Consider the following 18,127-nt stretch of genomic DNA (forward strand, 5'->3'; position numbering starts at 1 on the left):
GAAGCAAGCTAAGAAGATCAGAAGCTCACACTGTGCCCACAATCCAGGAAAGCAGTAGCTCAAAGAGGGAAGAGACAGTTCATAAGAAAAGAAAGCCCTAAAGCTCTTCCCAAAAGAACTGACTTGATTTGAAATAGAGTGTGGTAAAGTCCAAACCTAAGGGTGCTCTGGAAAATAATCGTTCCTCTTAACTAAGACCCTGTATATACCATTCCAAAAGCTATGGAATTTGGATATATTTCCCATAATATATCACTGTCATGAATAAGGAAATCAAACGAAGCATTCATGGTATGGTATTATCAACTGCCTTTTCTTTGCCATAACTAATTAAGTTAATGAAAACACCTAACCTTCGGGGATACTGTAAGGACTCAGTTGTGCAATATATATAAGCAATGAATTATAACAACTATGAAGGATAAGGAAGCTGTGGTACATATACATAATGGAATATTACTCAGCCATTAAAAAAAATACATTTGAATCGGTTCTACTGAGATGGATGAAACTGGAGCCCATTATACAGAGTGAAGTAAGCCAGAAAGAAAAACAACAATACAGTATACTAATACATATATATGGAATTTGAAAGATGGTAACGATAACCCTATATGCGAGACAGAATAAGAGACACAGATGCATAGAACAATTTTATGGACTCTGAGGGAGAAGGTGAGGGTGGGATGTTCTGGGAGGATAGCATTGAAACATGTATATTATCATATGTGAAACAGAACACCATTCCATGTTCGATGCATGAGACAAGGGCTCAGGGCCGGGGCAATGGGATGACCCAGAGGGACGGGATGGGGAGGGAGGTGGGTGGGGGGTCCAGGAAGGGGAACACATGTAAACCCATGGCTGATTCATGTCAATGTATGGCAAAAACTATTACAATATCGTAAAGTAATTAGCCCCCAACTAAAATAAATAAATTTATAAAAAAAAAAAAAAGATAATTAATGTAAGCACATACCACATTCCTTTCCCTTAGGAAAACTTAAACAAAGAAAACACAAGCAACATACCTGTCTGGCATTCTTTGTTTTGTGTATGTGGTTTGCAAGAGGTGGCCTTGGTCTGCGTGATAGGTTTGCACAATAAAGCTTTATTCTTCAAAAGTCTTGGAGGCTGGGAAGGTGGCAGTTTCAGGACATCTGTTTGTGTACTTGCCTAGTAAAACAATAAATTAGAAACAAAAAGCTTACTAATTATGAGAAATATTGTATAATATTATTGGAGAAGGAAATGGCAACCCACTCCAGTATTCTTGCCTGGAGAATCCTATGGACAGAGCCTGGTGAGCCCTAGTCCATGGGGTCGCACAGAGTCAGACACGACTGAGCGACTAACACTTCACTACATAATGTTACATTTCAAAGCATTATAATTTCAAAAGAAATGCTATACTGGAATCACATGGAAGACAGAATATAAATACTCAATTAAATATGTAAGAAATATAAAATCCCTGAAATTATCAACAGCAATAAAGGAATACCTTGATAACTACATATTGACTCTGAATGTATCTCATTACCAGTTCTGTTAACCAAGAAAAATACCATATGTATTTATGAGATATTGTTGATCAGTAACAATGATGGTTGAGCTTAAAATCAGAACTGTTTTTTCTTGACTGAGTTAAATCTTAGAAGAACCAGCTTCAAGGTAACTAGAAATAATAACATCACTCACAATCCTGTAAGTAACTTGAGAAAAAATGATATGAAAATTCTCCCAGAGACTAGGCAACACTTTAGAAATGCCACTGTAAGTTTTTCTCATTATTGATTTTGTCCTTCTTTTAAGAGACAAAAATATTTAGGTTTAAAAACAAAAAAGAATGCTTATTTATGGCATAATCTGCACTGAATGGGAAAACAAACTACTTTCTACAAATACTTCATCTACAATCTGACTACATTACAAAATGCCCCAAATCCTTGTATGCCTGAATGCTATAAAATTTAATTCTATACAATTAAAACAAAAACTTTCAGTAACTACATAAAGCATTCAAAACAACTGAAGTGCATAAAAGAGCTAGTTAAGTAACCAGGAAATGCTGTTCCTGAACAAGATTAAATGAACTCATGAATTTTATTTTATATAATAAATAAAAAATAAATGAGGGCAAATCAGCTTAGACATATTCATTCTGCGTAAGATGGAAAAGACAGTGGCAATAACAATAAAAATAATAAAACTTACATCCCCAATGATTTTTGCTGTTACTGTTGGAACTGCACCTGATATAAATAAAAATATAAAATTTAAACACTAGCATTAAAAGCTGATTTTTAGAAAATAAACACAAAGTTTTATAATAAAAATATGTATTATCTTTTATTTTATTCAGGGAAAGAGTAGCATCTAAAGTATTATACACGAAAAAAAGGTCTGGAACTACAAAAGCACTGTTTAATGCCACAGCAGCACATAGTGAACCGTTCCTCGTATGAATGTGACAAACACATGAAAATGATTACAGACAGAAAAAAGGGAGAGGACCGCTGTCGCCAACCTCAAAAAGGCTAAATAACCGCTGTCAAATCAAGTCATACCTTGTAAGACGCTGTTAGAATTCACTGTGGGCTGAGCAGCAGGAGCACTTGCTAATGATACTACATTAGCTATAACTGGAGTTGAATCTTTTCTTAGAGATGGGGGCCCTGCTGAAGCAGCTGGCACCATGGAAATACTTGCTGATTAAAATAAACAAAAATAAGAAAACCTCATGTAATTTATATGAACATACATAGAACCCAACATCTTAAGAAGGTTAAACAATGCTTTTAGGTTAGAGTAAAATGGATTAAAGAGTCACTTCAAGAGTAACTGCATTTTTTTCTATTTTTAAATTACTGAACCTTAAAAGTATTTCATGTACTTTCTCTTGCATAACTATGCATGTGGTATATAAAAAAGGCTATGTGGTTTAGATTCTATGTTCTTTGTTATAATCTTAAATGCTTTTCTAAAGAAGTCAAGATGTACATCTTCAATTATAAAACGTTAACTGCCATTCTTTCCCATAAAGTTCTTACAGAGTTTATTTGACTAAATATGCTCAGAGAAAACTGAAAGTATTTAGGGCATTAATCTAAGGTGTTAAAAAAAAAAAGGGATTTAAATGTTAATGTGATTAGAACAGAATGAAATCTACAATTCATTAAATTATTTACAACTGTTTAAAGTTCTCTCTCTTTTTTTTTTTTAATAAATTTATTTATTTTAGTTGGGGGCTAATTACTTTACAATATTGTAATAGTTTTTGCCATACACTGACATGAATCAGCCATGGGTTTGGGGAACAGCAGTTAGTCCCTGGCACTGACCTAAGACTAAAGTTTAATTTTACCTGCATTGTTTTGCGAAGGTGGGTCACACATACTTTGCTGATTACAGAACATCAAAATACAAAGCAGGTTACAGAAATGTTTCATTTCTCCCCGCCATTTCAAGGACTCACTGAGCTTACCCTGTCGCTTACAACCATCACATTTTGCCATCTGAAAAAAGAAACAGAAGACAGTAAAGAAGTAAGAAACAGATTATCTACGGTCTGATGAAATAAAAGGTCACAGGTAACAGAGTGAGGAAATCTGCTTAGAATTTAGATCACAAAAATGAAGGTTAAGTATCCTGGAGGGAGGGGAAATATTCAGTAGGGGACTAAGAGGTACAAACTACTACGTAGAAAATAAGCTATAAAGATATTGTACAACACAGGGAATACAGTCAATATTTTATAATTATACATGAAGTATAACCTTTCCAAATTGTTAATCACTATATTGCACACCTAATACTTTACCACAACTATAATTCAGCTTTATAAAACAAAAATGAAGGTTAATGATTCTGAAATTGGAAATTATTCTTATACAACATTAAAAAAAGTCACATTATAGAGATGCCAATAAATAGCAATTTTTAAAAAGTGAAATGGAAATAGACTGATCTTCCTTAAACATATCAGAAGACTATTTTAAAGAATAAGTGAATAATTATAATTTTAAATATTTTAATGTTTTAAGACATATGTCTTCTACAAGGAAATTAAAAAACAAAAGTAATGTAACTTCAATGACGTTAAAGTCTTTTAAAATCCTACATTAACGTTTAACACTGAAAATCACTAATTGCCCTTGATACTATTTGAAAAGAAAAAAAGAAGGGAAAAATGTGCCCTAACTTGAAAAACCCAGAAACGTGAATCATATTTACCTGACAGAGCAAAACTGTATATTTGGACATGCATTCTTCACAACAAAACTCTTCTACTTTCCCCCCTAAATTATTCTGTACCAATTTGGGAGATGTCTGTAAACAATAACTGCACATTTTACAGTGATTTCCCCAGCGTTTTGCCAAGTCATGTTTATAAAGCAATTTGCAACCTAAAAAAATCAGAGAAGGTAAAATTAACATTAGAGAGAATAATAAGTATTTACATCTTTAATTTAAATGCCCTATGATAAAGTTTGCACAGTTGGGTTCTCACCAATTAGTAGATCAAGAAATCAATTTAGAGGATTGATACTAGCATTTTCTTTTTTTATACAAAATAAGACAGCAGAGCAAATATTACAGTCCATCATATATAATAAAAGTCAGTTTTGTTTCATAAAACTTGTTTTCTTTGGGTATGTGATCATACACTGGGTCACAATGTAAAATGTATGTTTTCTGCATGTGGTCAAGAGGTTTGAAAGCCACTAGACAAAGAGGTTAATTCTGCATGGTTTTAGAATAAAACAAAACATCCTAAACTTACTGTCATCTAAATAAGGAAGACGTACAGATTTGCATATTCAGACATTTATATTCAGAAATATAATGGATGTTTAAAAAAAAAGTATAATCTTAGGATGCTACCAAAATTTAAGCAGGTCTCTTTAGAAATAAATATAAGAACTAAAAGATCCTCACCAATCTAATAACATTAAATGGTTTTCCCATCACCATCATCTTTTGCTGTACACTTTGAGGATCTTTTCCTTCATTTTAACATCTTTATAATATGAAGGATTATACCAGGAAAGAGTGAACAAGTGTAAACAAAACAAAAGGTTTTGGTGTTACACACAAACGATGAAATAGATAAAACTCACACAGTGACAGCTTAAATTATCAACTACTTTTGAAACAACCAACATGCTTGGTAGGGAAGATAATCTTCTATCTTTACCTTCACTACAGAATGACTTGTCAGCACCTGAGAATCGCACAGTCTCCTTTATAATTTTCTCAATTTTACAATATTCACACATTGCCATTACATTGTTTATTTTCTTATATTCATCAGAACAATTTTTGCCACAGAACTGAAACATTTTACCCTGCAAAGAAATAAGATTAAGTACTAATTAAACATTTGGCTTGGCTTTTATCTTGGGGAAATCCTTATCCCTCTTACTTTCAAACAAATAGTGTAATTTTGAAAGGTGAAAAGCCAGTAGTAAGTACAAATAGATCATTTTATATCCAAACTCTCTATCATGCTCCTATACTTTACCTTATAGTCAAGAAGTTCTGGTTTTGTGGCAAAAAGACGGTTACAGTGCTGACACTTGAGTTTTACAACACTTCGTGCAAACCCCACATGTTGGGATTGGGCAGCAAGACGCTGGAGACCAGCTGCAGCAGAGCTACTGATGGAAGTGGGAGAAACAGCAGAGGTGTTACCCCCTCCTGCTGACACTGTTGAACCTGTAGGGATGCTTACAATTACTTGGCCCTGGGACAAGGGCACTACTGAAGAATTCATTCCTGCTGGTTTGTTGAACAAATTCTGAAAGAAGAAACAAATAAAAAGATCAATCTACTCACTTTTTCAAATAAGAGGGCACTGAGTACCTACCTATATTAAGCACGGTTCTAGGCACTTAACATACATTTGTGAACAGGCAAAAATCCCTGCCTTTGAGTAGCTTATAACTGAATGGGGGGAGTGTTATTTACATCCAAAAAACAAAATTATTTAACTAATAATAATCTTTAAAGATAACATCCTCCCAATAGATAATCTAGGTAATAACAGTATCATGTAATTTCGCAGGAAGCAATTAAATAACATGCCTCCAAATACAGGATGGACCAAAGAACCCTAGTTTATTTACTAAAACTGAGATAGAAATGTAGGCAATCCAGGCAGTTAGCAAGTACCTAATAAGTTTACTTCACTATTGTAGGCTACTAACTGGCTGGAGAAAAGGAAGAGTCCTGAAGCCATACCTGGAAAGCTACCACACAACTGTAGCTGCAGAAGTTGCGTATACTTCCATCTGACATGGCTAGGTGATACTGAGGGATTGCTGAGGTTTTACAACTGTTACACTGAACTTGTACACCTTAGCAAATCAAAATAAAAGCTAATGAGTAATACATACAAATGTATACAAATGTATGAGAAAGTAAATAAGTATCATACAATACATGAAAATTCAAGGGCCAAGTCATGTTGCAGGAACTAAAATTAAACTTAGTTAACCTCACATGTAGACAAAAACTAACAATGTTTAAAATATTTTGGATAATTTAAAGTTGTCATAGTCTACACCCTAAAACTAAAAAATAAACAAATCTTAAAATAAATTAGGTGTGAATAAAGAAAATACATTTAAAAAGCCCTAAATTCTTTTGGTAAGGAAGATGTACAAATAGGCAAGCAAGTAAATAAACATAAAACAAGCAATCAATAGGTGATATTTTACAACATAGATCTGAAATATTTTAATTTGCATTAAAATCAATTAAATATGGACAAAAATCTGTACTACAAAAACAAAGCCATAACCATAATTTTTTCAACTGTTATATTTATAAAGTTTATGAAACCAATATTACCTGCAGAAGTAACCATTTTAACTCTGTAAGCAGATAAGCAATTAACAGAACAGAAAAGCTCTGTCTTTCCCAAGCTATTGGTATTTTCAATCATTTCTGCTGAGGATCTCAATGATTTGCAAAGTGCACATGGTGTAATTTTGGCTGATTTCTATTAAGAGAATAAAATAACATTCATTTTTACCAAATTACAAGTGAAAGGATAAATCTTTGAAATGTTTATACTTAACACTGTTGAAATATTTTAAATTAGTGGCTTCCAAACTTTTACGATTACAATCCTCAGAAATAAATAAATTTTAGAAAATGACTCAGTAACACACTTCTGATGTTTTGTGTTTGTGTATTAAATAAGCATGCACATAAAACTGAAAGTTTCATAAAATAATATATATCACGATGTTTGATATTTTTCCTTTCTACTCAACTTCATTAAAAAACAATGCTTTTTAGCAAATAATTTTGGGATCTATTAATTCATTGCAACTATAGTTTTAAAAACATTATTTTAGACTTCCCTCTCAGATTGCAAAGAATCTGCCTGCAAGGTGGGAGACCTGGGTTTGATTCCTGAGTTGGGGAGATCCCCTGGAGAAGGAAATGGCAACCCACTCCAGTATTCTTGCCAGGAGAATCCCATGGACAGAGGAGCCTGGCGGGTTACAGTCCATGGGGTCACAAAGAGTCAGACACACTGAGTGACTAAACACTTTCTTTCACTTCAAGATAAGCATAAGGGGTTAAGTACAAACTATTCAATATTATGTATAAGAAAATCAGGTATAAGAATATACCATACAAAACTCCAAGCAAACAAATCCTCCCCCAAGTATTTCAAAAATTACACAACAGAGAGTTCATGCTCTTACTCTCTTCAAAACATTGGAAGAACTTCCCCACAAAAGGTGCTACATATAGCAATGAAATGTGAATCCAAGGAAATCAATAAATTTACCAGAAAAATTCATTTTCAAATATACTACCACTAACAATAACAAAGCACAGGGACTTCCCTGGGAGTTCAATGGTTAAGACTCCATACTTCCACTGCAGGGGCCATGGGTTTGATCACTGGTCAGGGAACTAAGATGCCACATGCCACATGGCACAGCCAAAAAATAAATTAATAATGATCATAACAACAAAGCACACTCTAAGCAACAAAGTGTGAGGAAACTTTGGATATCCCAAGTGTCCAATATAGACAATCAAAGAATCTGTTATCTTAAGTTCCCACTCTGTGAATCAGTAGTAAATAATGCTAAATACTATCAACCTGTCATACATTCAGGATAACTTATACAGTATATCTAGCACCAATTAAAAGATTTCAAGATTCCTATGTCCTCCTCAAAGACAAGTATGTAAGACTTGCTGCTAAAATAAATACATGTTCAAGTGAGCACAATCCTGCATTCTGGAATGTCTTCAGCATCTCCAATCCCATTTCTCCTTTCTTTCTCCATCAGGGCTACAAATACAAACTTCATTTGTAAGAATTAGGTCAAGAGTTATCTCTGAAATTACCAAGCAGAACTGACCTTGCTTCTGCTGTGTCCTTCTGAATCCCATAATACTTACACAGCATCTCTACACAGTTATATGTATATCTCCCCAAGGAACATATAGCACCTCAAAATAGGAACCACATCTAATGCTTGTTAAATAAATTTAACAATTATATAGAAGAAAAGAAGAATAGCAGAAATGACCATCTTCAACGTTTCAGGCTGTATACTAGGTGCTTTCTCATTTTCACTTCACATAATCCTAAAAACATCCCAGTGACACTGGTAGTACACATTCATTTATAGATAAGAAAATGTAGTCAGGGAGTTTAACTGCTTTCCCCAATATAAAATTCTATTTGAACAGAAAGCCTGGAAATCAAATCAAAATCTATTTACTTCTAAATTCACATCCTTTCTCTAAACTAAAGTACACACTAATAAGTGAAAAGTTTAATAGGTATTAGCTGAATTAAAAGTAATAAACTTAAACTTAAGGCATTTAAAAGTTATTTCTCCTCTTGTGGACCATGCTACTATCTTCCAGTAGACTGAATAGAAGTAACTTTTAGAACTTGATACAATATCAGGAAAACAGTCTTTTGGACAAAGATAAAGCAAATGAAGATGCTGGATTTTTTTTCCCATGTGAGAACAAAAACAAAGTGTTTCTAAGGAAGGATTAAATAGGAACTGACATTAAGTCCTTTAAACATGCTTGAACATTAACAAGAAATAAATGGAAACACTAGGATGTTTAAAATTACAAAATCAGTGCAAAGTTTTAAGAACAATTTAAAAGAAATTTCTCAGTCAACATTATTAAATTCACCAGTTTTCATAACTATTTAAAAATTTACTATTCTATGAAAAATAATGATCAGTAAATGCAGTGAAACAAGAAAGAATTATAAAACTGAAAATATAAAAAGTTTTTACTATCTTTTTTATCAATTTTAAAGTGGAATTTTTAATCAAAACTTATCAACAAAATATAAACAGTATAAATAAAACTGCCAACACTGCTAATTATCAGAGGAATGCAAATCAAAACTATACCTCACACCAGTCAGAACTGCCATCATTAAAAAGTCTATAAATAAGAAATGCTGGAAAGTGTGTAAAAAAAAAGGGATCACTTTCACACGGCTAGTGGGAATATAAATTGGTGCAGCTACTGTGGAAAACTGTTCGGAGGTTCCTCAGAAAAGTAAAAACAGAATCACCATGATACAACAATCCTACCCTGTCCATACATCCAAACAAAACTACAATTCAGAAAGATACATGTATCCCTATGTTCACAGCAGCACTATTCACAATAGTCAAGACAGAGAAACAACCTAAGTGTCCACTGAGAGATGAATGGATAAAGAAGATGTGGTACATGTGCACAATGGAATACTATTCAGCCATAAAACAGAACAAAATAATGTCATTTGCAGCAACATGGATGCAACTAACTAGAGTGTATCATACTAAGTGAAGTAAGCCAGAAAGAAAAAGACAAATATCATATGATATCATTTATATGTGGAATTTAAAATCGGACACAAATTAACCTATCTATGAAACAGAAACAGAATGAGGGAGGGACACAGAGAATAAATTGATGGTTGCCAAGGTGGGAGGAGAGCAGGAAAGGGATGGATTGGGAGTTTGGGATTAGCAGATGCAAAGACTAGAATGCATAAACCAAAATGATGAGACTGGGGATTTCTGGGAGATGCATTGTATTTTCTTCTTCGTGCTTTTCTGCATTTTCAAAATATTGTTCAAAAACATTTAATGAAAAAAATTACAGAAAGTTTCAAAAAGCAAAAGAATTTGCTGCATGCCAGCAACTATTTACATGGCATTTACAATGTATTGCTGCTGCTGCTGCTGCTAAGTCGCTTCAGTCATGCCTGACTCTGTGCGACCCCATAGACGGCAGTCCACCAGGCTCCCCCGTCCCTGAGATTCTCCAGGCAAGAACACTGGAGTAGGTTGCCATTTCCTTCTCCAATGCATGAAAGGAAAAGTGAAAGTGAAGTCACTCAGTCGTGTCCGACTCTTTGCGACCCCACAGACTGTAGCCTACCAGGCTCCTCCATCCATGGGATTTTCCAGGCAAGAGTACTGGAGTGGGGTGCCATTGCCTTCTCCATACAATGTATTAGATATTATAAATAATCTGGAGATGATTTAAGTATGCAGGAGAATGTGTGTAGATTATATACAATTACTGTATCAATTTATACAAGGGACTTACGCATTCTCAGATTCTGGTTTCCTCAGGGTTCCTGGAAGCAATTCCCCGTGGATACTGGGGTACAACTAGTATGTATAAAACTCCAATAACAAGAGTGTGTAACACACAAGCATTTCACAAATACTATTTAGATGTAAAAATATTAATTAAGCTAATAATAAGAACTTAATATTTTTGTGACATTTTCATAAATAATTTCTACCAAAATATATCCTTCTGAAATATGGCCACATACCTGCTTATATGCTGTGACACATGTTGAACTACAAAACTTCTTAGACTGTCCCTCTATTTGAAGCATGTGGCATTGTCCAGAGCCACTGTAGCAGTAACCCCCACAGTTTTCACAACAGTTCATGGTGAGATTGTTAGCAGAGCGAAATTTAGAGAAGCAGGCATCACTGCAAAGTTTATGTACCACATTCTGGTAATTAACTTCATGTCGAATCTAGAAATTATAAAGTAACAACTTAGAAACAACAAGCAAAGATCATCAAAAGCTGTCCTTTAAGCACAAATACCAGACTCTTTCCCCCAGTAAAGTGAAACAGATAACTTACAACAGCATTCTTCTGACACATGCTGCATTTAGTTGAAATGCTATTTGTATTTATGGTAACAACAGGTTTTCTTTTCAGTTCATATGTTGACAAACACGACTGACTACAAAAATCTTTACTAGTGGTGGTATTTTCAAACTGGGCACTGATCACATCCTTTGGATTTAAAATGTCTCTAAAAATGACAACAAAGATAAAAATAAGCCACAACATAATTCATTTTTTTCCTTTTTGTCAACTAGAAATATCAAATGAAACATGGGCAATTAAAAGTGTAGGGAAAGGGCACTGAAATTTAAACCTGAAACCTGGGTTTTCTTGAATAAACTGATAAATCTCTTTGATTCTCAAGCTCTGTTGTACAAAATGAAATGAATACATGGCTTAGTTCATAGAACTGTTGTGAGGATCAGTATACTATGTTTCAAGATTAAAAGGATATATATCAAATAGTTATCATTTACTATCTCCAGGAGGCAGAATTATAGGAGATTCTCATTTTCTTTCTTCAGGTCCCCTGTATGTTCAAAATACTCTTTAAATAACATTACATTTGAAAAATTTGAAGTCACTATCTTTTAAAAGTGAGAATACATTTCAAACTACACAGTGCATATTCTATCAAGATTATATTGAACATTTTCATATCTAAATAATTCAATCTGTAAGCATTAGTAAAAGACAATGTAGATTAAAACTGTGATAATTAAGACTCCCTACCATTCCACCCTTTATCCCACTCCCAAATCAGTCTTACTGTATAGAAGTTTATGAGATAGTTTAAGTGCAAACCATTTTAAAAAACAGTAATTCTTTAAACAATGTCTCTGTCCCATGAGTATACACTCACATAATAATAAATAACCTGTTATATTCATTCTTACATTTTTAGCAGATTATATTAATATAGTACTTTTTAGAAAAGATTACCAATATCCCTGCTTCAATAAAGGAAAACAGTAAACACAGTGGGACTCATAACAAGGAGCATCTGATATTGTACTTAACTAGGTGTTTTCTAGAAGGCTAAGGAGATAAGAGTCGGGGAACAGCATGGATCAAGGCAACAGAAGCATAAAAGCAGCTATTTCTCCCGGCTCTCAGTATGTTTAACATCCAGCTGCATTACATTTTATTGTAACAGATTACACCTTATGTCAGAATGAGAATGAGCAACATCATTTCAGATAGCAAAAATTCAGAAATGGTATAGACAATCCTGAAACAGTTACTTCTCTGAGTGCCATTATATCTAGAAAACTGATCTATGGGTATTAACAGAAGTATCCTTATCCAAATTATCTCTTTTAAAATGTTGGATTTGATGACAAAAGCAAAGGCAGAGGCAAAAATGAAGACATGATATGTGGGAGAACGTGAAAAATGTTTTTCATATCTGCCTATTTGTTGGATTAAAATCTCAACTTACTCTAGTAATGTTTGTTTCTCTATATAATTAAAACACGTAGTAAATGTCAAAAAAATCAGAAAGTGTAGGATTTGATAGAGTTTTTTAAAACAAATTGTTACGTCCTTATTACTAATGAAATCTAAAAATTAAATGATTGGCCAAAATATATCCAGACTTTAGGTTAAATTCAAGATGCTAAAAGATTTGGTTAATAAAAGACTAACAAAAATAAAATCGTTACTCCAAAGTGATGTAGCTTCTCTCAACCTAAGTGCTGCTGCTATTATTTCTACTGGTCTACTGGCCACCTAATGCGAAGTGCTGACTCATTGGAAAAGACCCTGATGCTGGGAAAGACTGAAGGCACAAGGAGAAGTGGGCAGAAGAGGAGATGGTTAGACAGCATCATCCACTCAATGGACATGAATCTGAGCAAACTCTGGGAGATATTGAAGGACAGGGAAGCCTGGCAGGCTGCAGTTCATGGGGTCGCAGAATCGGACATGACTTAGCGACTGAACAACAACACAAAAATAGCAGTAAGCTTATCAGAAAGGAAATCTTTTCTATCTCCACCTATTCAAATTAAAGTAAAAATCCTTCTTATAGGGACTGAATTACAAATTAAACCTATTTGACTAAATGGACTATCAAGGGGGGAAAATGAATGTGCCAAAACAAGCTATTAAAATGTGACACTGAGTAAATCATTTAACTTCTTTGACTCTAATTTCCTTATATTTAAGGCACAATCCACATCAATAATTTTATAATCAGATAAACCAGACTATTCCAAACTGTTGTAATGACTGTGTAAACAAGAGAGAAAAAAAGAGAAAGGAAAAGTGATGAAATGGAGATGAAAGAGTAGTTCAGAACACAAAATGAAACAAAATACAAAGGAAAACAAGACTAATGGTTGAGGACTGAGAAACAAGTGAAAAAGGTACTCTGTAATACAAGAAAGGGGGAGATGAAGACAGCAAATGAAAAAGGAAAACTGAGGTGATAAGCAGGCAAGGAGTACCTGAAAAAAGACCAGAAAGGGGCAAAGAAAGAGCAAAAGATTCAAAAAAAGGTAACAGAGTAAGTGAAGGAAGAGGTAGAAACCGTTTAAAGTCAGAGAATGACAGGTTGAAATTTATGGGTAAGACCAACCATTACAAAAGAAGAAAATGTACTCTTAAAAATAATTAAACTACGTAAGATCAAATAAAACTAAGGGATGACATGCAGGTAAAAATAACCATCTCCAGATAATGGGAGGTCAATACCAGAGGCCAAAGAGATACAGTGAATTTAGATGAGAAGAACAACATGTATGGATAAGAATCAAAAAACACAAAAAGAGGGCACACATTTTAAAACTTCTATGAGTTTCCTATGGTCATTTTGAAGTTTACTGATAAATCATTGCAATAAATATCTATGACTATTTTATGAAAGGAGAAATATCGCTGAAATTTTAGAAAGTGCTGACTGCTCAAGAATTAAATAAAGAAACATAAGAAGAAGTTATTACATGAAATTATTTCATGGCAAAACAGGAAAACTGAAAAAAGCCTTATAAAAAGTCTAATTCTCAGGTTGGTTAACCTTAGAAAGATGATAATTTACTAAAATACAGAAATTAGATATGTGGTCTATTAAGTATGCATTTGTTAAAGCATACTTCATAATTCGAATAGTATAAATAAAGTCTATTTTTACTAAATTTAACTTGAAATGTAAAGGAATGCAAATATAACTTCTGGAACATCTAACCATACTCAAATTTCTTTTAGAAGTTTCTTTCTATATGCCTTTTCCCATTGAACTAGAAGAGGGAGCATCTTTTTCCCTTTCTAGACAGAAAAGGGCAACACCCTTGTATTGATCTAAGTACTGATACAAATAAATCATAGTTTGAGTAGCTTAATAACAGAAGCCAAATTGTTTCAGAACAAGAGCATTATTCATCTTTTTCTGACTTATTTAAACAGTGTCTAATGACCACCCTGCAAAATTAGTTCATATTCCTCAAATGATCCTAAGGCCATAATTTTTTGTTGTTAAACACTGAAATGTAACCTCTGAGATACTTCAGAGATACTGAGAAGGTAAAAATAAATATACTGGAATCTAATTAAAGTTAATATGAAAAGTATTAAATGAATTCCAACTATGTAAACAAGAAATAACACACAAGCATTAAACATTTGCTGGATTTAAGTGTCTATTGCCTACAGTTATAAAATACTTCAGCCATAAATTACTCTAAGTTATGCAGTTTTTGTTTTATAAAGCATCTCAACTAACAGGGATGCTAAAATATGTTTCAAAAGTATCTCTTATTATATAAAATGAACATTAATTAAAGTTAAAAGAAAGCTGAGCACCTCACATCCAGAAAGACTGAAAGCATCAGGAACACGTTTGTAGTAAACAATGTGTGATATTTCTCAAAAAACACAGAAAGGTAGAAAATTAAACAACACACAAGTAAGAACAAAGCATCTTGAAAGAAAGGAAACAGAAGATAATTTAGAATTCTGCTATACTTTGAGCAACTTGAGCAAGTTTTCTTAGTGGGAGGAGGCGGCAGGCGGGCAGGTGGGACTGTATATCCAGTGAGGCACAGTGTAGAGCAGAAGAGCTGAGTAGACCCTTTCCTCTGATAAGCAGTTTGCCCCTTCTGGAGGATTTTTTTACAACCAGAACAGGAAACTCGAACAGCTGTGGCTGGAACTGAAGGAAGCATTTTATTCATGCCAGATGACGCCAGTGAAGGCTGAAAGCCAGTAGTCAACTGTGGAGCTTTAAAAAAAAAAATTGAAAAACAGTTTTACTTTTTACCATGAATTTTAAGTAGGCATCCTTTCTTTCTCTTCTAGAACTAGTTTTGAAATCCAACACTAATTATGCAATGCACAATTAAAGCCATTCTAAACAGGCAGAGAGAACTGCCTAGTTTACTAATGTAAGTAGGTACTTCCCCTCACTCACACTGGTCAGAATAAATAAACATGATTCATTCATTCAGTTCTGTTTCTTACCAAGAGGACTGCCACTGACTGAAAACACAGCGCTAATTTTCAGTTCCCCCTCTTGAGTTTTTTGCTGATGGCCATGACTATACTCCTTTTAAAAAGAAACATAAATAAATATGTAAATAAAAAATGAATACAATGTGTCTGAAGAAATTGAAACATTCAAGACATTTTACTAAGGCTATACAGGGGTGGAAAACGTTTACTACATTAGTAACAAATAGCAAGCCAACTATAATTACAATGAGGGTATAACAGGTTTATACATGCTGAGTAAGAGGTAAAAAATCAAAGTAGCTATCTAATTAGCCTACAGAACTACCAGATATTCACAAACTATTTCTTAATTCTTAATTTACTACAGTATTTTAAGTATTTATAAAAGTAATACACACTTACTATACAAAATTTAGACAAGTAGAAATCAGAAAAAAATTCTTACAATATTTCCATTACCCCCAAACAACCAACCACTGTTATTCTTTTGGTATATTTCTTTCCAGTCTTTTCCCCTCCAATATGTCTTTCTTTACACAGCTGTAATTATACTGAATATACCATTTTTATAAAGTGATTTTTTTGTCACTTTAATCAATTGAATAGTTGCATATTACCACACTTTACTCCAAAATAACTTCTAGTGGCTAAGTATCAGTGTTTCTAAAGGCAGATTCCAAGAATCCATGAGATCTATATAAAGGTACTCTAACCAGCATGAAAATTCTAAAAAAAATTTTTTTTAAGTTTGAGTTTTTGAGTAATTTTTTATTGAATTAAGCTTATTTTCAGTCATGAATAATCACATATAACTGAGTTATATTACAAGTTTTTAGTACTGTTGTTAGCTTTTACAATTATATTATTGCATTGTGAAACCTCTAAGTAATAGACTTAACTTTTCAATTCATTGTTTTCCACACTGAAACTTGCAAAACCCCAAAAGATGGCATATTTTTGGAATTCTCAGGCAACTCCAACATACTCCCTTTTTTGTGGCAACAGGTGTCTGTACATTACTCAAATTTGAGAAATACTGATATATATTATTTAATAGATATAACAGATTACACAAGGATGAGACTGGAGTGAGGTGAGGCCCTTGCCTCAGCTATAAATTAAGGCACCAATTCTCAGTCATATTTTTTTTTAAATGCAAAACTCCGTAATAAACAAAATATCAAAACTTTAAATAAGTAAAGACAGGATACCATTACTAATTCTTCCCTTGGCCTCAGTCTCCAATTTGATGATAGCCCTGTATGGCACTGAAATTACATAACCACAACCAAGTGCTGGTCCATCTGTTTCCACACATTTGCTTTAATCATTAATGCCATGATGTACATCTTTGTGAATGCTCATACATTCATATTTAGGATTACTGCCTAAGTAAAGAACCTTAAAAGTGGAATTACTAGGTAGATAAGTATATAGTAAAGGTTCTTGGTGCACAATGACAGATTGCTTTTTAAAAACTTAACTACATTTATTCTAGCAATTTGTGAAAAAAGCCACTTAGTCTTTCCCATTCTTGTTTTAATTTCCAATTTTTTCAATATCCATTTACAAAAAACACTATAAGGTAATAATATTAACCTCTTACAGCATCTGTTATCAATATTACAAAGTTCTACTTCCATGATAAAATGCTAAGAAAATGCTCTCATTGTTTATAGTCCTTTAATCCAGAGGTCAGCAAACTTTATCTGCAAAAGGCCAGATACGAAGTATTTCTGACTTTTCAAGCCATGCTATCACAACTACTCAACTCTGCCCTGGTAGAGCAAAAGCACCCATAGATAATATATAAATGAACGACTGTGGCAATAACCACTAAAACTTTATTTACAAAAATAGTATACAGAAAAACAAAAAACAGAAAGAGGACAGGCGGGATTTAGCCTGCTGGTGATAAGATAATTTGCCAACTCCTATTTTAATCCATCCGGGATTTATTTATTTTGATATATAATGAGCATTTTTCTTTCTTTCTCTTTCTCTGAATAGCTGGTGAATTCCTTTCACTCACAATTAACGTATCAAATTTCTCTAAAAATACCTCTTTTGTGGCAATCTATTCTGCATCATTATCAGGCTGACTACTCTTATGATTTCACACTATCCTAATGAAAATAACTGTGAGATGCTTAATCATTTAATAGTTTGCCACATCTCTAATTACTAGAATGGACAGGGAGGCCTGGCGTACTGCGATTCATGGGGTCGCAAAAAGTTGGACACGACTGGGCGACTGAACTGAACTGAATATATAATATAATGTGTGTGTGCATGCCTATTTATTTTTCTTCAAAACATAAGAAACCATTGATATTTCATCAGAATTGTATCAGAACTATATTTTACTTTAGGAATAACTAATATCTTACATTTTTTTAAGAAAGTCTATCCATTCATTCAAGTTGTTTTATATGATAGAGCACTTTTTAGTCACTTTGCTGTAGGAAATAATGTATCTTTTCACCGTATTATCTAGCTGGGAAACAACT

General features: G+C 33.4%; 1 protein-coding gene across 12 annotated transcripts in view; it reads right to left on the bottom strand.

Moving 5' to 3' along the window:
• Positions 1-18,127, bottom strand: part of ZMYM4 (zinc finger MYM-type containing 4) — a 157,236-nt gene that overhangs the window by 45,006 nt on the left and 94,103 nt on the right. For all 12 annotated transcript variants that reach the window (XM_081488960.1, XM_081488952.1, XM_081488950.1 and 9 more), the window contains 13 exons: positions 15,627-15,711; positions 15,132-15,387; positions 11,181-11,355; positions 10,856-11,068; positions 6,859-7,009; positions 6,247-6,362; positions 5,528-5,803; positions 5,201-5,351; positions 4,237-4,409; positions 3,368-3,518; positions 2,571-2,711; positions 2,218-2,255; positions 1,032-1,176 (listed from right to left, as the gene is read on the bottom strand). In XM_081488960.1, the coding sequence (XP_081345086.1) occupies positions 1,032-1,176; positions 2,218-2,255; positions 2,571-2,711; positions 3,368-3,518; positions 4,237-4,409; positions 5,201-5,351; positions 5,528-5,803; positions 6,247-6,362; positions 6,859-7,009; positions 10,856-11,068; positions 11,181-11,355; positions 15,132-15,340 (1,939 nt within the window). In that variant the 5' untranslated portion in view covers positions 15,341-15,387; positions 15,627-15,711. The remainder of the gene's footprint in view (positions 1-1,031; positions 1,177-2,217; positions 2,256-2,570; positions 2,712-3,367; positions 3,519-4,236; positions 4,410-5,200; positions 5,352-5,527; positions 5,804-6,246; positions 6,363-6,858; positions 7,010-10,855; positions 11,069-11,180; positions 11,356-15,131; positions 15,388-15,626; positions 15,712-18,127) is intronic.

Source organism: Giraffa tippelskirchi, chromosome 5 (genome assembly GCF_054371585.1).
Source record: "Giraffa tippelskirchi isolate mGirTip1 chromosome 5, T2T-mGirTip1v1.2.pri, whole genome shotgun sequence".
In the NCBI taxonomy this organism is placed as follows: Eukaryota; Metazoa; Chordata; class Mammalia; order Artiodactyla; family Giraffidae; genus Giraffa; species Giraffa tippelskirchi.